The 22,709-nt window shown below is 43.5% G+C and overlaps 2 protein-coding genes across 2 annotated transcripts; both read right to left on the bottom strand.

The window, feature by feature from the left end:
* Positions 1 to 16,711: 16,711 nt before the first annotated feature.
* LOC101757758 (glycine-rich protein DOT1) lies at positions 16,712 to 17,359 on the bottom strand. Its single transcript, XM_004974450.1, has one exon. It carries the CDS (start codon positions 17,357 to 17,359, stop codon positions 16,712 to 16,714), a length of 648 nt encoding a protein of 215 aa, XP_004974507.1.
* Positions 17,360 to 19,947: 2,588 nt separating this feature from the next.
* LOC101757478 (pollen allergen Phl p 2) lies at positions 19,948 to 20,577 on the bottom strand. Its single transcript, XM_004972969.1, has one exon. The coding sequence runs from the start codon at positions 20,518 to 20,520 to the stop codon at positions 20,164 to 20,166; it is 357 nt and encodes a 118-aa protein (XP_004973026.1). The 5' UTR covers positions 20,521 to 20,577; the 3' UTR covers positions 19,948 to 20,163.
* Positions 20,578 to 22,709: the final 2,132 nt, after the last annotated feature.

The raw sequence follows: 22,709 nt of genomic DNA, 5'->3' as shown, positions 1-22,709 counted from the left end.
AGATTGGGCATTTATACGGAACCACCGGTGGAGAATAGACCTTCCATTCAGCGTAATATGTATCGACGTTTTTTTGACTCGGAACTAAAGGAGCTTTAGTCCCAAGTCAAATAGCCACCACCAGCCACCACCGATGACAGGAGCTTTAGTCCCGGTTGGTAATATCAATCGGGACTAAAGATCTCTCTTTAGTTCCGGTTGTAACGGATAGTAAAGACGATGGATTCTGGTGGGGCATTTAGTCCCGGTTGGTAACACAAACCGGGACTCGGTTTGTGTTACCAACCGGGACTAAATGCCTTGCCTATAAAAGTCAGTTTCTTCCTCCCCGAGCCTGAGCCACTCAGACCGAGAGCTTCAGGCTCCTTCTCCATAGCAACCAAGCAACCTTAGGGAGGTGCCGCCCAATTTTTTTTCTTCAATTTCCTGGGTATTTCACTCATCCAAAGTGTTGTAAATGTTAGCTACTTCATCCTTCATTTATTATTATTATGCTTTGTTTTATGCTTTAGAGATAGAGAAAAATGAGTTTTTTAAATGAGGGAGAATGGAGAGGATTATTTATTTATACATGTTTTTGAGCTAGAATTTGATGGATAGCTTGCTTGTTATATATGATTCATATTAGATAAATATCTTGAACAATATTAGGTATGAGAAAAAATAGAGTAAATGTGTTTTTAATATTTAGTCATTGCAATAAAACAGAGGTAAATAAATTGTAGGTGTAAAAAATAGAATTTGGTTATTGTGGATACTTTGCATGTTAAATTAAGGTGATATGAAAATTACACCAGTCAACTTAATGGTAGAATTGTGGAACAGGACAACAAAGATACACTAAAGACTATAGACGCTCCATAGTGGAATTCACGGAGTTAAGAATCCTTAATTAATGGTAGAATAGAAGAACTTTGAGTCCACAAACTCTGGCTGAATATCCTAAAAGAATCTTGAAATAGTTTTCCAAATACCTTTTGGAGCTATATTTTCATAATAGAAGTATGGGGCCAATAGCCTGTTCAGGCAGAGATTTGTTCACTGATCTTGACCCATTGGTTTTTGGTTGGTTTTAGCTTGCCAAAATGGGCCATGCTCAGTGAACAGATCTTTTTGCTTGGACAGGCTATTGTGCCACCATAATTGTATTATGAAAATGTGGCACTTGCTCCAAAAGATGTTTGGATAATTATTTCAAGATTCTTTTATGATATTCAGCCAGAGTATGAGGACTCGAAGATCTTCTGTTGTACCATTATTTTCTGGTACTGGAGGAGCCGAGGTGATTCTCCATAGACTTCGAAGAAGATTGAGTCATGTGCAGAGATGGCTTGGAGGGCAAACATTCTGCTATGTTGGATCATTATTTTAGGATTATTGACTATGTGGAGTCCACTATGGAGCGTCTGTAATCTTTAGTGTGTATATGTGTGTGCACACACACACACATCTTTATTGTATTGTTCCAGAATTCTAGCATTTTTCTTTTTGTCGACCTAGTGAATGATATGAAGGTTGATTGGTGTAATTTTCATATGAATTTTTTTATTTTTATGAATGTTGATTGGTGTAAATTATCAATATTGATCAAGTTCTTTATCTAATACGAAGACTTATGTCCATTTTTCATGTAATACGATGCAGATGGACCAGCAATGGATGTACAACGTGGACAGACGGACCAAGGAGTTTGTTGATGGCTTGCATTATTTTCTCGAAATGGCCAAAGCCAACAAGCCAGAGAAGGGATTCATATGTTGTCCATGCTTCCAATGCATTAACAAGAAGGACTACTCTTCCTAGGGGACTCTTCATAGCTACTTGTTTAGATACGGTTTCATGCCTAACTATTTGGTTTGGACCAAACACGATGAAAAAGGGGTTATAATGGAAGATGACGAAGAAGAGGTGGATGATAACAATATTTCGGACTAGGCCGTAGGCCAAACTTTTGCAGAGACACCAATAGGTGAGGCTAATGAAGAAGAGTTTGCAGAAGACGGCCCTATTGATGATCTTGGTCAGGTGCTACAGGATGCACAAAAAGATTACGAAACTGAGAAGGAATCAGAAAAGTTGCAGCGTATAATAGATGATCATAAAAAATTGTTGTACCCAGATTGCAAGCAGGGGCATAAAAAACTAGGTACCACAAGAAATGATGCAATGGAAGGCAAAAAATGGTGTGTCCGATAAGGCATTTCAGGGGATATTGAAAATTATAAAGAACATGCTTCCCGAGAATAATGTATTGCCGTCCACAAAATATGAAGCTAAACATATTGTTTGTCCTCTAGGGTTGGAGGTTCAGAAGATATACACATGCCCTAATGATTGTATCCTTTATCATGGTGATGAATACGAGAAATTGGATGCTTGTCCTGTGTGCGGAGCACTACGGTATAAGATCAGGCACGATGATCCTAATGATGTTGAGGGGCAGCCTCCCAAGAAGAGAGTTTCCGCGAAGGTGATGTGGTATTTCCCTATAATACCACGTTTGAAGCATTTGTTCAGAAACAAGGTGAATGCTAAGTTGATGCGATGGCACAAAGAAGAACGTAAGCAAGATGACATGCTGAGACACCCTGCTGATGGGGTCAAATGGAGATCAATTGATAGAGCATTTCCGGAATTTGAAAGTGATGCAAGGAATATAAGGTTTGCTTTAAGTACTGATGGATTCAATCCATTTGGTGAATTGAGTAGTGGTCATAGTACTTGGCCTGTGACCCTATGTATGTTCAGCCTTCCTCCTTAGCTGTACATGATTCAAAAGTTCATTATGATGTCGGTGCTTATCCAAGACCCAAAATAACCTGACAACGACATTGACATGTACTTAAGACCATTGGTTGATGAACTTTTATTGCTCTGGGAAGAAGAAGGTGTACGTGTGTGGGATGAGGATAAACAAGAGAGTTTTGACCTATGAGCATTGTTGTTCATAACCATTAGTGATTGGCCTGCGCTAAGTAACCTTTCATGATAGACAAACAAGGGATATCGGATCTGCACCCAATATTTAGATGACACAGACAACATGTATTTAAAACACTATAGGAAGGTCGTGTATATGGATCATCGTCAATTTCTTCATGCTAATCACCCGTTAAGAAAGAAAGGGATGCATTTCAAAGGGGCGCCAAACCATCATAAAATACCTGCACACCATAATGGAAAGCGTGTATTTGAGATGATAAAGGATATAAGGGTAGTCTTTGGAAAGGGTCTTGGCAGCAAACCTATTCCGAACGACGATAACTGACGTGCACCCATGTGGAAGAAGAAGTCTATATTTTGGGAGCTACCTTATTGGGAAATCCTAGAGGTCCGCAATACAATAGATGTGATGCACCTGTCGAAAAATCTTTGCATGAACGTGCTAGGCTTCTTGGGTTGTTATGGGAACTCAAAAGATACATTGGAAGCATGACAAGACCTGAAACGTATGAAGTAATGAGATGACCTACATCCGGAAAAGAGAGATAAAGGACAGCACTACTTACGTCCTGCCAGTTACACTGTCAGTAAGGAAGAGAAGGATAGCATGTTTGACTGCATGAATAGTATCAAGGTTCCGTCTGGTTACTCCTCGAATATAAAGGGAATAATAAATATAAAAGAAAAGAAGTTCACAAATCTAAAGGCTCATGACTACCACATGTTAATGACCCAGCTGCTTCCAGTTGCACTGAGGGGTATTCTACCAGAGAATGTACGAGTGGCACTCGTAAAGCTATGTGCGTTTTTCAATGCGATATCGTAGAAGGCAATCGATCCAACCAAGCTACTAAAGCTACGTAATGATGTGGTACAATGTCTTGTCAGCTTTGAGTTGGTATTTCCACCATCCTTGTTCAATATTATGACACACCTCCTAGTTCACCTAGTCAAAGAGATTACTATTCACGGTCCAGTATTCCTGCACAATATGTAGCCTTTCGAGAGGTTCATATTAGTCTAAAAAACTATGTTCTTAATCATGCCCGTCCAGAAGGAAGCATCGCCAACGGATATGGAACAGAGGAGACCATTGAGTTTTGTGTTGATTTTATTGACTCAATTAATTCGATTGGAGTTCTAGTATCATGCCACGAGGGGAGGCTACGGGGAAAGGACAACCTTGGAAGGAAATCAAGTTTGAGCAATGATAGTGATTTATTCCATAAACCACACTTCACAGTTCTACAACAATCATCTTTTGTGGCTCTATATGTCGAGGAACACAAGCATATTATATTTTCCCAATACTCGACGAAATCCGATGCGTGGATTATACGTCATCGCATGGATACTTTTCCCTCTTGGTTGCATCAACACCTTATGGGTAACTTCTTGATTCACGAACAACTTGCTTGGTTAGCTAGGGGACCTTCTAGCACAATCGTGAAATTCCAAGGTTACGAGATAAATGGTTATACATTTTACACGAGAGCTCAAGACCAAAAAAGCACCAACGAAAATAGTGGTGTCCGTATAGATGCCATAGACAGCAACGGGGGCAATAGACAGCAACGGGGGCAAGGACTCGTATTATGGTTTCATAGAGGAGATCTAGGAACTTGAATATGGACCGCTGAACATCCCTCTATTTCGTTGCTAATGGGTGAAGCTGACTGGAGGTGACATAATGAAAGATCACTATGGAATGACAATAGTGGACCTGACCAAGACTGGATACAATGATGAACCAGTCGTCATTGCCAATGATGTGCATCAGGTTTTCCATGTGAAGGACATGTCTAGCAAACCTAAGAAAAATTTAGAAGATAAAGAAAAACCATGGGAGCCAAAGCATCACATAGTTCTTCCAGGTAAAAGAAAAATCGTGGTAGTCGAGGATAAAACAGACCAGTCAAATGATTGTGATAAGTTTGGTGGCATGCCTCCATTCACTGTCGACGTTGACCCAAGCATCATGCTAACCAAAGAAGAGGCTCCGTACTTACGCCGCGATCATGATCAAGGAACTTTCATCAAGAAGAAGTTTTTTTAACATTATATTGTAATCCACTATATATGGTGCACCTTTATGTAATGCTCTATGACCATTAGAACCTTTTGATTATATTGTAATGCTCTATGGTGAACGTTTATTCGATCAATATAAGCAATGTTAACTTAACCACATACATCAATTGCATTCTTACGTGTTCAAGTTATTTAATTGAAGAGTTTGTTGATCAATTGATGTATTAAAACAATTATTTTATAAACTTAATAAACTAGTATAGAATTAATGCCTGATTCAAATTTCTTTTAAATATACTTGCTAATTTAATATAATTTTGTTTTCAAAATATGTAAATTTTCTATTTTCTTGAACAATAACAGTACAAAACAACTTAAAACATATATAAATTAAAAGTACAAAACCAATTGTAGCACTAGTTGGAAACGAAAAGGAGGGGCCCTTTAGTCCCGATTGGAAAGTCCCCGTTGGTAATACCAATCGGGACTAAAGAGGCCTTTTTCATCTCCCGCGCTTAAAGCCCCCTAAAGGGCCTTTAGTCCCGGTTGGCAACTTCATCCGGGACTAAAGGGGTGGGGGTATAAATATCTCTTCTCCGCCCCCTTCTTCCTCCTCACTTCACTCCTCGATCCACCGCCTTGTCGACGTCGTCTGCTCCGCCCCAGCCGTCGCGTCCTTCTCCCCGACCGCCGCATCCACCGCTGGCCCCCGTAGACGTGCTGCGCCGCCTCGTCCTGCTCCAACGCTACTACTCCCTGTGCCTCTCCATCGTCCTCTGCCCCGACCATGCCCGTCCATCGTCGTCCTCCTTCGGCCCGCCCCGGCCGTGGCCTCCCATCATCCTTCGACCCGGTCGCGCCACTCCCGTGCTGCCATCACCGGTGCGACCCCAACACCCCGACGCGACCGCCTCTCCACCGCCAGCGCCGCCACCCTCGATGCCACCCAATGCCACCAGTTGGCTGCCACGTGCCCCAGCGCCGCCTCGTCGTCCTCGGCCCGACTATCCCCTGCTTCGTCCGACGGGCTTCCTCCTTGTCACCTTGCAGCTTGCCGTGCGCACGTCATCCTCGTCCCCGACCTCCGCCACCTCTAGATCCCCGTCCCTAGCCTCCTCATCACCGCGTGCCTCCCGGCCGCTGCTACCTCACCAAGAGGTATGCGCGCAAATAGTAGAAATTAGTAGAAAATAATAGAAATTAGAAGAAAATAGTAGAAAATTATAGAAATTAGTAGAAAATTATTATAAAGGCTTAGGAAATTCATGTGTATTTATTTCATGTAAATTTTTTAATGTTTAATTTCATGTAAATTCATGTAATAAATTGTATAAGTGTATATTTTCAATCATGGGTTTGTTTACTAGATTGTCATTTTTCTTTTCCTACTAGCCAAGAGTTGATTTGTTGTACGAGCAGTTAGGATATGTTTTGTTTAAGTTTCTTTTATTTCATGGTTGTTCTATGATTTGATGTTTATATATTAATTGTACTACTTGATACAATCTTTAATTTAATTTATCTATGATTAGATGTGTGTATAACTAATGTCATTATTAGTTGAGATGGGAGATGAAGATGATGAAAGATATAATGGAGCAGATTATTTCTGGCGGTAGTGGCTCAAACATTCCAAGAACCTACACCGAGGATGATGGTAGCTAGGCAGACATGTTCCTCAACATGTCCGGTGATGGCAATGATGAGCCCGAGCACGACGTTGATGATAATGGGGAATAAGACATTGCTGTGATGGAAGGTTCCGGCGAGGTGTATATCATTTTTATTATTTACCCCATCTATAACTTCATATTCATTATTACTGTATACAAATTAACGAATCTTGAACTTTTATACCTCTAGATCGATGAAGCAAAAGAAGCCACGAGGTCGTACAAAGATAATGGAGGGAAGGCTTCACATCACCGAGATGATAGAAGAGGGTCAGTCAATTGCTCTCGAAAAAGTCGCTAGAAAGTTTTTGAGTCAATGCGGGGCTATTGTAAGGGACAACGTGCCCATCAGCATTCGTGAATGGAAGTCCAGTAAAAAAGATGATCCATACATGCTCCCGTTGACACAGAAAGATATGTTATGGGCAGATGTCAAGAAACACTTCACACTTCCTAACGACGTCGATAAAAATGTTGTGAAAGACTGGACGCTTAAGAAGATGGCAACCCAATTTCAGACCTTCAAGAAGAATCTGGATATCAACTATATCAAGAAGGGTTGTACTCCAGATTTTAATGACTGACCAAAGTTAAGAGATCACTAAAACTCATTTCTGGAATACAAGAGGAGTGAAGATAGTACGAACAAGGTTCGTGTCAACTTAGGTAATGCCTAGAATAAGGGGTACCATCATCGTCTAAGGCAAGGTGGTTACAGGAGTGCAATTCCCAAATGGAGAAAGATCAAACAAGACCTAATCGATCGAGGTATTGTACTAGCGACTATTGATTGGCCCGATCGATTGATGAATTGATATTACACTCACGGAGGCACCCTTAGCCATGAAGATGGGACACTTATTTTCAATGAAACAATATGTGAGAAGGCCCTCAAGCTTATCAAAAACATTGAAGATTCTAAAGTAGGAAAGTTCAAGCATGATAGAGAGAACGATGAGCTGACTTTGGCGCTCAGGAATACCGAACACCCAGGATGTTGCCAAGGCTTCAGGGTGGTTCCATGGAAGTATGCTTTCCGTAGGGACATCGACACATACAGAAGCTAGAAGAGAAGAAAGGGGCAACAAGAGTAGAGGTGGCGGCGCATGTTAGAAGCTAAAGTGCACGAACAAGACGTAAGAATGCAGGAAGAAATTAATCGGCGAGTGGCTCTGGCAGTTACTGAGATGGCCCAATCTAGAGAACTGTTAGATCCCAACAGCATCGTCAGCCCTTCTCAATGTCGTAGCAGCTGTGCTTCCATAGGGACCCCAATGAGAACATGCCAAGCTTACCCGTGGTTGCGTAGGATAGCCAACGGTACCCCATGGATGACATCACTCAGCGCATCTCATGTGAGCTATACAGACCATTTGGCAACCTCACTATTAAGGTATACATATATATAATTTATACAATTATCTCAATCGATCCACGCCTTGGGAGTTTAATAACTTCTTTATTTCTCCTATATGCACAAGCGGTGTATGAAAGTGCTTTATCAATCCTGCTAGGGCAGACAAACCATGGCATGGCGATTCCATCTGGCTAGTCCAGCATTGGGGTGGAGCAGATTTGTGATAGTAAATATGAAGGCCTAGAGCTTGGCCTCCTAGGAGGTGATGGGGGAAAGGACATTAGGAGATGCATTTCACGGTATCATTCCATGGTGCAAACGTAACATCATCATCCCCGGTTAGGAGGTATCATTTCTTCGCATAGATCCCCTGCAACCACCATCTCCTCAGAACTCAAGACCGTCATCTCCTGTACATCCACCTACAGGACCATCGTCACCACCGGGACCGTCACATCCTGCTCGATCATCGTCTCCAGCACCATTGAATCCTGCAGGCGGGAGTGGCGATGACCAAAACACCCTTCCTCGATCACAGTCTGCAGCGCTGGGACTAAAGTCTGGTGTGAGCAAGGAAGCACCTGCAACACCTTTCAAGAAGTCGCAACCACTGCCTTCCAAGCCAAGGTAGCCAAAGGTGAAAGAACCGAGGAAGGAAAAAAAGAAGTCCGAACCTATTAAGAAGTGTAACACCACGATGGGATGATCCTAAGAATTACGAGGACAAATTATTGCATATATAGTAATTGTATTAATACTAGTTTGATGTGTATAATATACTAAGAATTGTATATATAGTAGTTATAATTAATATTATGCATATACTATCATTATATATCTATATATATATATATATATATATATATATATATATATGACATGCATACAATACGAGCATATACGTGTAAGTAGTGTATAAGAAGCCAGTAGGCAATACGACTCCTAAGGAATTAGAGGAGGCATCGCAACCACATGTAAGGGAGTGGTTTGAAAAAATCACTGTAGAAAGAAAAGCGAAGGAGATGGAGCCTAAGCCAGTAGATCGAGCCAAATTAAAGTTTTTTATTAGCATGAATAAAGAAGTCAAGAAGAAATTACTATCAAACTACGATTGTTCGGTAGTTAAGTCTTGGGAGAGAAAAAATGAGGAGAGTCGTCGTCAAGTTGTACTGTCCCCTAGCTCGGGCAGCAAGATCAGCAAGCAGATCAAGAAAATCAACAAATAGCAGCTTTGCCTTTAGAACAACAAATCAAGGTCGTTAAGTTTATGGCAGAGACAGGTCTTTCGCTTGCTGAAGTTCTAGGGCAAGATGAACTGGCACCTCCAGAAAAGACTATACCTAAATGGCCCTTTGAGTTAGGCAAGCACCAAATATACAAATTCTTGGAGCAATAGAATTACAAGCAATACATACTACTGCTTACAACTTTAAGTAAGTGTGGGTACCATCTATTTTTATTTTCCTTTCCTTACCTAATTAATTTTGGTTAGTTCTAATATGAACATTTATGTATGCAGTTTTTACTAGATTCTCCTTATAATTATGATTGATCAAAGTAATGTTATTGTGTTTGATTCATTGAGGAAACCAAATGATGAGTACCAATACATTCAAGACATACTTAACTTGTAATAATTCTAGACCTTTATCTCTATGCAAAAGTTTGTTTCCCAAATTTTCACCTAACACGGTATCATTCATTATTTAATTTTGCAATGCATGGAAACGATTCCATAAGACTCACAGGGTGAATTCAAAGAAAAACTTACATTCAATACAAGTGCTTGAGACAAGAACAAGGGAATAATTTAGGGGGATTACTAACGTCTGGGAGTACCATACACCATTCGTGAGGGGACAAGGTGGCTAATCGGATGATATTAACTGTACGGTAAAATAAACCTATAATTATTATCCATTTTCTAGGCTCCCTTTATTTAATTGTCGTGTACATTCTCATATTTCCTAAGTGCCAGATGTGGCAGATTCGCGAAGAACTCTCGGAGAAGGGAAAGGCTTTTAGCAATCTCAAGAGGCCACTCTCTCGCTCTCTCTCTCGCGAGGCGATAAATCCCCAAAGGATAATTTTATTACAATCGAGCAACACCATGAGGGTAGGTTCGTACGCATGCGCACGCGCACGTACGCGCGCGCGCGCGCGCGCGCGCGCGTGTGTCTGACGTGTATAATATCTTAGGAATTGTATATATAGTAGTTATAATTAATTATATATATATATATATATATATATATATATATATATATATATATATATATATATATATATATATATATATATATATATATATATATAAGTGAAGCAACAATTATCATTAATCTGGAAAAGAATTCAGGGTAAAAAAAAGGTCTTTAGTCTCGGTTGGTAATACCAACCAAGACTAAAGGGGCCACGTGCATGCGCCTGCATGGAGGCCCCTTTAGTTCCAGTTTGTATTACCAAACATGACTAAAGAGGGTCTTTAGTCCTGGTTTAGTGACCTGGGACTAAAGAGGGGGACCTTTAGTCCCGAAAGGTTAGTTCCGGTTGGATATTGGAAAGATATGACTCTCTCCAACTGGGACTAATGCTCACTTTTCCACCAGAGAACAATTCCACACTGTATCATAGATCTATAGATAGAGCGGACTGAAAATATACCACTACTATGTAGGTTCCAAACAAAAGTATCTCTGTCATGGGTAAGTTAAATCAGCACTACTTTTGACACAAGATCATGCCATGCCCTCATGTTCACATCAACCAATGCTCTACGGAAGGAAATATTCAGTGGTGTAGTACTTAACACATGAGCCACAATAGCGTCTTTTTCCTTGCAATGTGATATAGGGAAGGGTATGTGGCTCCAAGTGGTTTATCCCTGATCCAAGTGTCCTCCCAAAATCTAATTTTGGTACCACTATGGACCTGAAATGAGCCACATTTCAAAAATTGATCTTTAACTTTCATAAGTCCGAACCAAAAATGGGAATCACCTGGTTATCTTTTATCATGGGTTAAGGTCTTATTTGACAAGTACTTCCTTTTTAGAAGGTTTTGCCAAATTCCTTCCTCATTGATTAGTTTGAATAACCACTTGCTCAAAAGACATTTATTTTGGATATCTATGTTTTGAATGCCTAACCCACCATAATCTTTAGGCCTACAGAGGATGCACTACTTAGTGAGTCTATACTTTTTCTTATGTTCATCGCATTGCACAAAGAACCGCGAGCGATAGTAGTCTAACTTGCGAAGCACACCTCTAGGCACTTCAAAATAGGAGAGCATATACATGGCTAAACTAGTCAAAACTGAATTTATTAGGACTAGCCTTCCTCCTACTGAAAGAAGTTTTCCTTTCTAGCTGGAAAGCTTCTTTTGGAATCTCTCCTCGATCATGATCCAATCCTTATTGGATAGTTTCCTATGATGCATAGGAATGCCAAGGTATTTGAAAGGGGTATTCCCTGATTTGTACCCAAAGATAGTAACATACTCATCCTCAAATTCTTTGGCCTCTCCATACAAATAGATTTCGCTTTTGTGGAAATTGATTTTAAGACCCGACAACTGCTCAAAGGTACTTAATACTAGTTTAAGGTTTTTGGCATGTTCTAGGTTGTGTTCCATAAAAAGGATAGTATCATCCACATATTGGAGGATCGAAAGGCCATCATCCACCAGGTGCGGAACAACTCCACAAAATTTAGTATCTACCTTGGGTCTTTCAATGAGTATTGCCAACATATCAGCAACTAGATTGAAAAGGATTGGTGAGAGGTGATCTCCTTGAATAAGTCCTTTCTTGGATTGAAAGTAGTGTTCGATCTCATCATTCACCTTAATACTTACACTGCCCCCTCTAACAATTTGGTCAATCCATTTGCACCATATAGGTGAAAATCCTTTCGTCCTCAACATTTGTTGAAGGAAAGCCCAATTGGCCTTGTCATAAGCCTTTTCAAAATCTAAATTTAGAATCAAACGATCCAACCTTTTCCTGTTCATCTCATGAATGGTCTCATGTAAAATAACTACTTTCATAATGTTTCTACCAGTCATGAAAGTAGTTTGAGATGGCTTAATGATCTTCTGGGCTACTAGAGCCACTCTATTTGACATGACCTTGGTAAAAATCTTGAAACTCACATTTAGAAGGCAGATAGGTCTAAATTGTTGTATTTGCTTTGCCTCCTTTTGTTTTGGTAATAAGGTTATATTACCAAAGTTAAGACTAAAAGAGGTAGATCACCTTTGTGAAATTCATGGAAGAGGGCCATTAGGTCTCCTTTGATTACTTCCCAAAAAGTTTGGTAAAAATCGGCGGGGAAACCATCCGGTCCCGGCACCTTATTAGGTTCCATTTGAAAGATCACATTTTTGACTTCTTCTTCCATAAAGGTAGAGGTAAGAATGCCATTTTCCACCTTAGAAACCTGTGTAATATCATCCCTAATAGATTCCACTATAGAGAAATTGTTTCTTTCAGGGGCCTGAAGAGGCCTTTATAATAGCTGGTGATGTAACTCTTTAGTTTTTCATCACCTTCTATCAGCCCTTCCTCTTGTTCAAGCTGAAAAATCCTTGTTTTTCTATGTTTTCCGTTCGCTACAAGTTTAAAATATTTGGTATTGCAGTCGCCATGTAACAACTTAGTTGTCTTGGCTCTTTGGTACCATTTTAATTCCTTTTCTTGTAGCAATTGAGCTAGGCGTGTCTTTAGACATTGTTTAAGGTCGAGCTCAACCTTACTCAAAGTTTGAACTTCAGTCTTTTTGTCTAATTCATCCACCTTCCTAATGATTTCAGCCTTTTCTTTTTTATAGTTCCCACTCATGTTTTTGGCCTAGCCTCTAAGGAATTGTCTAAGTCTTCGGATTTTAAACTGCCATTTTGTATCGGTGTACCACCCCTTTTTCCTTGTTCCACACTCCTATTACTAAGTCAGTAAAGCCACCTCATAACAGCCATCCAAGCTCAAACTTGAACAACGGTTAACTACGAGAATGTGTACCATTGCCTGTATCTAGGACAAGTGGGGTGTGATATGATATTTCTCTGTTCAATGCTTGAACATTAGATAGAGGGAATTTGGATTCCCACTCAGTACTCACTAATACTCGGTCTAACCTCTCAAAAGTTTGTACATATTTGGAATTGGCCCAAGTGAATTTTCGGAAAGACATCTCCAACTCCCTCAAGTCTAAGCCATATATAACAACCTTAAACAAGAAAGGCCATTTATCATCATATTTATCATTATTCTTCTCTTGTGGATTTCTAATGATATTAAAATCCCTACCAACAAGAATTGGCAAGGTTTCTTTTGCACAGGTTTGCACAAGCTTAGCTAGGAAAGCCTCCTTAAATTCCACTTGAGCTGCCCCATAAACAGCTACTAGGACCCATTGGAAACCATCAGCCTTGTTTCTGAGATGGAATTTTACATAGAAATCTCCCTCATCAATACTTCCAATATCAAAGGTTTCTAGATTAACCCCTAGAAGGATGCCACTTGACCTACCATGAGGTTCAGTCTAATGCCAAAGGAAGTCTTGTCCAGCAGACATGTTATTAAGGGAGGTTTGAGAGAAACCTTTTTTACTGGTCTCCAAGAGTGCAATGAAGTCTAGCTTCTGCTCTCTAGAGGTGTCTGATAGGAATCTAAATTTAGCCAAGTCACTAAGACCTCTATTATTCCAAAAGATATCCTTCATTTTAAACCATTTTTGCATTTATTAACTATCCTAATCTTAGCCTCTTTTTTCTTTCTAAAAGACGCTCTTGATTTGTTCTTTTTGTAGATAGCTTGAAAATCACAACTTAGGTGATCACTATCATAGTCCATGACCTCCTCCATCAAATCACCACATAAGTGACAAAGAGTGAGGTTCTCCAAATCATTGTCATCATCATTATCCAAGAGCTCGGACTCTGAAACTTCATTTTCAACAACTTTACTAGAAAGTTTAGTTGAAAGTCTATTTTGTTCTATGATTCTAAGTGAAGAAATAGAATCTAAAATTTCCTTAGAGCAATTGCCTAAAGTTACACCTAGATTTGAGATATTGGCAGCAGCAACATTGTTAGGAAAAGAAAGGAAAGATATATGGTTACCTTCATTTGGTTCCAAATTTTTTCACGTGGTACTCTTCATTGTTTTGTCCATCACATTCTCATCAATTGACCCAGCTCCTCTCCACCTCCCATCTGCAACCCCAACTTCTTGAACTCAGCCAAGTCATCCGCCTCAAGAGGGGTGATCCTCCCAGCAGAGCTGCTATCCAGCAAGGCTGAGTTCCCAACAACCTGAACCTCCTAGGTAGCCACCTCAATGTGCATCACAGAGGGAGGGAGATTGCTGTCCTCCGCCACCACACTAACACCTTTCCCTTGGGAATCATTCACTACTGCCCCAAACAAATCCTCCTCCTCCTCAGATAGAACATCTTCCAATGCCCCATCCATCAAGTCCTTGTCACTCTCAGCAAGCACTTTGTCACAACAAAAGTCCAATGTTTTCATCACTGCCCCATCAATAATTTCATTCGCTAGGCGCTGAATTTCATCCTCCGAAGGTACACCGCACTCGACTGCATGAATGTTTGCATCACCCTCCAAGGATTGTTTGTTTGCAGCCCCATTGTCCTTAGAGGAATTGGTCATGTCCTCCATGATCATGTCATCACATCTAGACCTCTTAGGATCTCTAGCTGCATCTTGATCCTCATGCACATTGTCCTTATCCATGTCTCCATTTCCTTTGTCCTCACCATGACTAAAGTCCATCTCCACCTTGTCACCATTCTCATCAAAACCCAGGCGCTCAACTGTGAACTTTAGTTCAAAGTAATGGGCTCCGATAACTGTATCTAGCTGTGTTGGGATTAACTTGCAGTCTAAAACAACAACAAGAATTCTATCAAAGTTGTTCTTGCGTGTCGTCTTCATATCCACTGTTTGGGTGGAACCAAGCATGGAACCAATCGCCCAAAGGTTTCAAGAATTCCCTAAGGCTCCGTTTGGATGTCGATATTGTGAGGCTTGGTATTGAATTGGTCTCAATACCAAATCAGAGAGGTTTTGGAAATGGGTCACAATACCAAAGCTATTGTTTAGATGTAGATGAAATCACAGATGGAATTCAAGGAGACGGCATATACCAATTTGTGTTTGGATGTGCATCACTAGAAATTTGGCATTGGCTCATCTTCTTCCCCGTGCCTAGCCCCTTGTCGCTCCTCCTTCCATTGCCGGCAACGGCGCCCAACAACCAGTCCCTGCTCCTCGTCCGTCCGTGCCCAGATCCATGAAGGGAGGGAGAAAGTAGAGCGACAGAGGTCGTCAGCGGTGGGGCGGCGTTGCTCATCACAGAGGGAGGCAAGAGAGGCGTGGCGTAGGTCACCGGCGGTGGGGCGGTGTGGTTCATCACGGAGGGAGGCAGGGGAAGCGCGGCCCCCACTGCCAGCCGCTGCTTCGATGAGTGGCATATGCCCCCACTGCCGGCGGTCGCTTCCCAATGAGGCGCCGAACGAAGAAGCATATGCGGCCGCGGCAAGTCAGGAAGAGGCGGAGGGGACGCTGGCTCTAAGGATGAAGATGAGGGTCGATGGCCGCGCAGAAGATGAGGGGACACAGCTGTGAGGAAGATGAGGGGGCACTCAGCGCAAGGAAGAAGAGGATGTGGCTGCAGCGGTGAGGAAGGAGGAATCTCCGGTGGCGGAGAACCTCCAGTGATGGAGGTCGAGGGTGGAGTTCCAGCTGCGGTGCTTGTCTGTTGCGGAGTTTGGGTGATGAAGGAGAAGAACAAACCAATTCTTTCCAATACGGAGGGGTTCAGCTTGGTTTTGACGGAGGGTTGTTTTAGTTGCGGTTGGATTTCACGGTATTGGTTCCCAATACCAATTCTCAATTCTATAAGCATCCAAATAGCATAATTCGTTTGTCCCGGTTCCAGTTATCAATTCCGAGCTTTAATTCAGACATCCAAACGGGGTGTAAGCTTCTTGCTGATCCTGGTGACATAAACCCACACTTTTGTAACAAAAAACCTTCCTCCTTGACATGCTACTCAAATTGCAGACGAACACTGGTGGAAACTCCATTCTCCCAAACATCCGTATCTTCATAAGCAATAGACCTTTGCAGCCCGGCTTTAGACAGAAAGGCAACAACAAAAGATCCATCATCTCGTTCCTCTGGTTCCCACTTCCACTTCCCAGGCACTAACCTTTGCAGCTGCACAACAACTTGATCAAGGCTAAGTCTGCCACCAATGACTTTGACGAGCGCAGTTTTGGAGTCCTTCTTCCTAGGTATCGGCGCGTAGGAATAATGATTTGACCCACGCACGTTGCCGCTGTTCCTAACGCACGATGGGAGCTGCGGGCCAGGGCCCACCGCCCACATGCCCTCGAACTACACGCGCACCTGTTGGCTGCCCGTGTGTGTCTTTTTTTTCTTTTCCTTTTTTCATCCAATTTTGTAACACAATTTTGTACTCAACTAAATATCCTTTATGTATATAACATACATGCATAAATTGTTTAACAACACTCCAGTAAAAATTATGATAAATGTTATGCTTACAAGTTGTGTATATAATACAATAGTAAAAATTATGGTAATATTATGCTTACAAGTTATGTATATAATACAAGTTGTGCTATAAAAATCATCATGTAAGTTGTTAAGAAAATTAGAGTTATGCATATAAACGATGGTTAAGCACGGGACAACGATGGTTAACATGCTCGTGCCCATCGCAGATATCGCAGTATATCTCCGTCTTGCAGTCTGCAGCCGCATGGCCCTTCAAAGAACACCTACTGGTCTTCGCTTTTCCACCATTTCGAGCTACATCAACCTCTCCTTCACCCACTGCCTTGTCAAGCTCCGTGGACCTCGAACCGGCATAAGGTGCAAATAAGGCTGGATCAGGGTGTCCTCCATCAACACCTGACGGCAGAATAGGTGCTGCCTTTGGCGCTTCCCTGCCGGCTGGGGCGCTCCTACCCTCCAGTGCAGGACCATGCCTGCCAGCAGCCGCGCGTCCAGGAGCTGCTCCACGACCGGGGCGGCCCGTGCGACCACCACGACGGGCGGCGAAGCCCCGAGTGCCGCGGGGCCGAAACCCCCGCCTGGGCCAGCCCCGCCCACGGCCACTGTCGTAGTAGTCGCCGTAGCCAGGGGCGAAGCCATGCTCGGTTCCATGGAAGTCGCCCCCGCCGTAGTAGCCATCTTCTTCCTCGTAGTAATCTTCGCCGCCGCTGTGGCCAGAGCCACGGCCGCGGCCAAGTCTGGGGCCGTCGGAGCCGCGGCCATGGCGGCCACCAGCTCCAGCGCGCTCCATGGCGGCACCAGGTTCAGAGCTCCGGCCTCCAGCTCCCCGTTCCGGCCCCAACTCCTTGCATCGGCGCTAGTGAGGGATGATTGGGCGGTGCACACGAAGCGTCGCTCAGCGATGGCGCACTCGAGGAAGACGCTTCGATTTCCAGAACCCTAGCTCGCGGCCGTCCTGCGTTAGAAAAAGAACGGCACAATCCTGTGAAAAAGTTAAACCGGCCCGTTTTTCCTCTATTATTGCTTATTAGAATGGTACGGCCCAGCCCAGGGACAGTTTTCCCAGTCGGTCGACAGCATGCTCCGGGATCTCGCGGCTCCTGTCTTCCCGATTTGAAATTCAAAAGCTCCCGCCTCTCCTTGACGCCGACGATCGCCGGAGGTTGAGACGACAGGGGCACCGCCGCCATTCTTTGAAGTGTTAGTTCACCGCCGCCGGATCCAGCGAGATGCTTCCTCGATGTCGCGACCCGGGCCCTGGCGAAGGCATCCCCGAATTATATAACGGCACAACCTCGGCTTCGGCAAAGGGCCGCGCCATGGCTTTGTTGAAAATCTCCGACGAGCCACCGCATCGACCCTCCGGCTTGCTCGCAAACTGCTGCTCATATCTGCGCCACAAGACACTGAACGTACCTTAGGGGTCGGTTCCACCGCCTCCTCGAGATGATCCTCCACCGTGAGAATGTCCTCAACGGAGTAGTCGTCCGCCAGTGCATCCCTGAAGAAACCGTCGGCCGGCATTCGTTCCTCGGGCCATGAGCTCTGGTTTTGCTCTTCGACAGAGCTTAGCTCATCTGCAAGAGGCTAGAACTTGGAGCCGGACGGAAGGCACCGCTGCCCAACCAAAGGGTCTGCCGATTGTACTCTCGGTGGCGCAGAGCATCTCCGTCCGCCGTAGAACTCCGGCCACTCCGACGGTGTTGATGGGGTAGGCGAAGCATCCCCCATCACGGCCTCTGACAGCGCCCCGCCAGCTATGGCGCTCTCGCCGTCATTCCGCTGGAGCAGCGATGCTGCAGCGGACGGGGCGAGCTGAGTGTCGCGCTGGCGGCGCGACGGCGCTCGGGGGCTCATGGACGCGGCATCTTGTCGCTCTTGTTTACGAAACAGGAATATATGACTTCCAAAAAACATTTTGATGTTCCTTAGGGACAGTCTTATATGTCTTGGATAACCAAGCGATAGCCAACAACCTCTCAACTTTACAGTAGAGGTACGATAAACGGGTGTGGCTCAATCATATGTTCGTCGGACCAGCTTATTTTGGAGCTTCATTGCAGTATTGTGGTATGACAACGTCTTTGCCAGGTATCTAGTACCACACTCTTCCGTTGTTGTTGAATTTTAGGAACTCTTAGATTTTGCGAGTATGAAGGGTGACATCACGGCATTTAAAAATAAAGATGTACATATCATATTTGTAGAATATAAAATGAAATATTACTTTAATTAGAAAAGGACAAGAAAAAACATCGGGTCTTAATACAAATCTTTTCGATCATTCTTCCCATGTCCGCACATGGCCATGTACCTTATACTAACACCCCCTCCCTTTTGGATTCCTAGGAATATCTGAAATGTGACATTTCAGTATTTGAAGAAAAATATGTTTATATTTGTAGAATATAAAAGGAAATATTAATTTAATGGGAAAAGCACAAAAAGCTGGCCTAGCCACCTAGGTAACAGTCCAGTGCAATGACCTCCTTCAACCCTTACTTCTCCAAGATCACACAACGGTTAGCACACCATATACCATAGGATCTTAGAAATGGAGATATTTCGTGATCTTCATGGCTAACATAGAATATGGAGTTTGTAATTTTTTCTTCAGCGAAAGATATATAGAGAAAAGACTTTTATTTTGTCCTTATATATTGTCAACTTGATTGATTTTTCATTGCCATTCCCCTAACCATCAAATGGACTCCAAGAGCAAAGATCCACCACCCACTCATTATTACACGCAAACATATCGTTGGATTGTCTTCAATCCCATTCTACTACTACTGATCTGTAGCCTCATTGTCTTCTGTCCAACCTATCTTCCTAGCATTTGCCTCCGGTGCCGAGAAGTCCACAGCATGCCTCCCTTTTTCTATGGTACACCTACCTTTCTTTGCCATGTCTCAACTCTATTCCCATTGTTGGCACCGGCGGAGCTTAGTGTAAATCAAAGCGGAGTAGGGGACATGGCCTCCCAGGATTTTGATCGAGATTCCTTTAGAGTAAACAATAATTGCTAGGCTTAAAATGTTGATGTCATCTTTAAATTAGCAGCCCCTTCTGGATCTCACGTGAAGGTTCGCAACTAATTGTTGGGTCCAAACCAGCATACTATTGCTGCACAAATCTATCTTCGTTGCTGCCTGCCAGGGGAGCATCAAAATTTAGTTTCAAATTCTATGATAGGTCAAAATGGCAAGATTTTACGTGACCATTGATTTTCTTTCTTTACAAATAGTCATCAAATTCTAGATTTGCAAATCCTCAATAAGGCCGATCATCGATGAAATACAGACAATTCTTTTTGTTTTTTTCACTTTGATTAATCGAATCACAGGATTTGATAAAAAAACATTTCAACAATGGGCAGAACCGCTAGTCGATGCACGCATGATGCATGCATACAATGTACATGAGCGGATGGACATCAGCAGTTAAACATTTGCCCTATACCGTAGTCTAAGAGTGGCCGATCAGCTAACCACAGAAGAAAATATTAGCATGTTGGCATGCAGGCCCGAAAAATTATTTGGAGGTCAATATAATTCCCATCCAACTCCAAAGCGTGCGGGTACGTTCCGTTGCTTAGACCTGGAGGCTGGTCTTGTAGCTGGAGCCGGACTTGAAGCTAGCGGGGATGGCGTCGTCGACGACACGGTAGCCACCGGATTTAGCGGCGAAGCGAATGGAGAAGGGGCCCTTGAGAGGTGCCTTGCTTTCAAGCGTCCAGGTGCCGGCCGGCCCTTCCTTCAGCTCCGAGAAGTCGCTGGCGCCCTTCTCCTTTACCTCCACCTCGGAAATAGCGGTGCTGGGGATGAGGACCAGGCGGGTGGCGCTGCAGCCGGGGCCGGTCTTAAAGGTGAGCGCGGAGCCACATGAGCCGATGGCTAGCAGAGCTGCCAGCGCAGCCGCAGCAAGCAGGATGGAGGACCTGGAGGCCATTGTTGTGGCGAGGTAGCGAGGTGTGACCTTGCTTGTTTCTTTGATGGATTGAGGGGGGATGCGTGTGTGTGGTGATCGAGTTGCAGCTGGGTACGTATTTATGGGTGGTGGAGGGAAGGGAGCTGAGCATTGGACGTACGGTGCGCCACGGACATCGCTGGTCAGCTTGTTCAAGGACCGACACGTGTACTTAATTGCTAAAATCCGAGCTTGGTAGTCCCGATTGTGTTGGTCTCACACAAAAGAAGAAGCGCAGGGCATGCACTCCTCTCAAAAAGGGAAAAGAGAAGAACAGAATAGCATGCAGTCCTCATCGCCACTCTAATCTCTATTCTTCTTTCTATACCCTCCTCTCAAAAAAGAAAAGAGTAGAAAAGAATAGGCATGCGGTCCTCATTGCCTCTCTAGCCTCTACTTCTTTTTTATATAGACTAACTAAAAACAATAAATCAACCTTTGCTCCTATGGAGATTGTTATATACTCGGTTCCTTCTGCAACGCTTGTCCATGATCTCGGTAGAAAATAATTTTACAATGTTTGTCCATGATGATATCAAAGGAGTATCTATTGAGGTGCCGGAAGTGGAGTTGGGTGGTTGGTGGAGCTGTGGACCAGAGGGGGTGGATTGGAAGGCAGCGAGGTTCGAGGAATCGATCGCGAGGCGGCTTGTGTTCTTGCAGTAGAGAGAAAGAAAGAGATGGCAGTGGCGGCTTGGATCTTTATGGGCCAGGGAAGGCAGTAAGGAGGCCAGCTATGGCTCTATAGCATGTGCGCGACGCGTACGAATGCTTCGGTGGCAAGGCGGTAGCAGACATCAATTCCACTATTCTCGCAGTATTCCCAGAAGTCATGGTTGTTGAAGTTGGATCCCAGGTCTGTGATGATTCTGTTTGGAAAACCGTAACGGTGTACGATTTCATCTAAGAAGTCGAGGACTCGGTCTGCCTTGGGGCAAGTGACTGGTTTGACCTCGATCCATTTGGTGAATTTGTCGATGGCCACGAGTACTCGGTTGAAACCTCCTGGCGCAGTTGGCAGTGCTCCTATCATGTCTAGCCCCCAGGAAGAGAAAGACCATGTTGGAGGGATTGTGACTAGTTTGTAGGCAGGGACGTGTTGTTGTTTAGTGAAGAATTGACAACCTTGGCATTTTCGGACCAATTGTTTTGCATCTGCCAACGCCATGGGCCAGTAGAAGCCTACTCGAAAAGCCTTGCCTACTATTTTTCGTGAAGATGCATGGTTGCCACAGATTTCTTTGTGAATTTCTTCTATGATTTCTTGGCCATGTTCTCGGGTGACACACTTCATGAGCACCCCTGATGATGCACTTTTCTTGTAGAGCTTGTCTACGTAGTTTTTTCCTCATCGGGAAACTTGCTCAGCTTGATTTTTATCAGATGGTAACTTATGGTCTTTGATGTAGTCAATGAAGGGTGTCCTCCAGTCGACTTCTATCATCATGATTTCCCAAGTAACTTATGTAGTTTTGACCACTGGTGGTGTAACATGTTCTAGTATGGATGGTTTATGTAGTTCGTGTACAAAAATTCCTGCTGGAACTTCTGCACGAGTCGAGCCCATTTTTGATAATACGTCAGCGGCTACGTTGTTGTTGCGGATGACATGATGAAATTCCAAGCCTGAAAACTTATTTTCCAGTTTGCGGAATTCTTTGCAGTAAGCGTCCATGTTGTCCTTGTTTCGATCCCATTCATCATTGACCTGGTTTATAACGACTAGTGAGTCGCCGTATACGAGTAGTCTTTTGATTCCGAGGGAGATTGCAAGACGAAGGCCGTGTAGCAGTGCTGTGTACTCGGCTTCATTGTTTGAGACTTCCCAAAAGATTTGTAGTTCGTATTTGAGATGGTCTCTGTTGACGCCAGATTTCGTCACGAGTGAAATCGGCGCCAGGAGAAGAGGAAATGGGAAAGTACAGTTGGAAATCGGCCGAATGGCGCTACAGTTCGAGATCGGTTGGTCGGCGCTACAGTCCAAGATCGGCCAATGCTACAGTACGGGATCGGCCGATGACTTCTGCCTCGCTTAACCCTTGGGGTTCGGATCGGACACGCCAGGTTCCCGATCAGTTACCTTTTGCCGATGAGGAATCGGCCGATTAGGAGGTTGGAATAATTGGGCCGGTATGGGCTTGGAAAGGAATAGAAGGATGAAGGGGAGATCA

The sequence above is a fragment of the Setaria italica genome, chromosome VI (assembly GCF_000263155.2).
Source record: "Setaria italica strain Yugu1 chromosome VI, Setaria_italica_v2.0, whole genome shotgun sequence".
Lineage (NCBI taxonomy): Eukaryota > Viridiplantae > Streptophyta > Magnoliopsida > Poales > Poaceae > Setaria > Setaria italica.
This window is presented reverse-complemented; position numbering and strand designations above follow the sequence as displayed.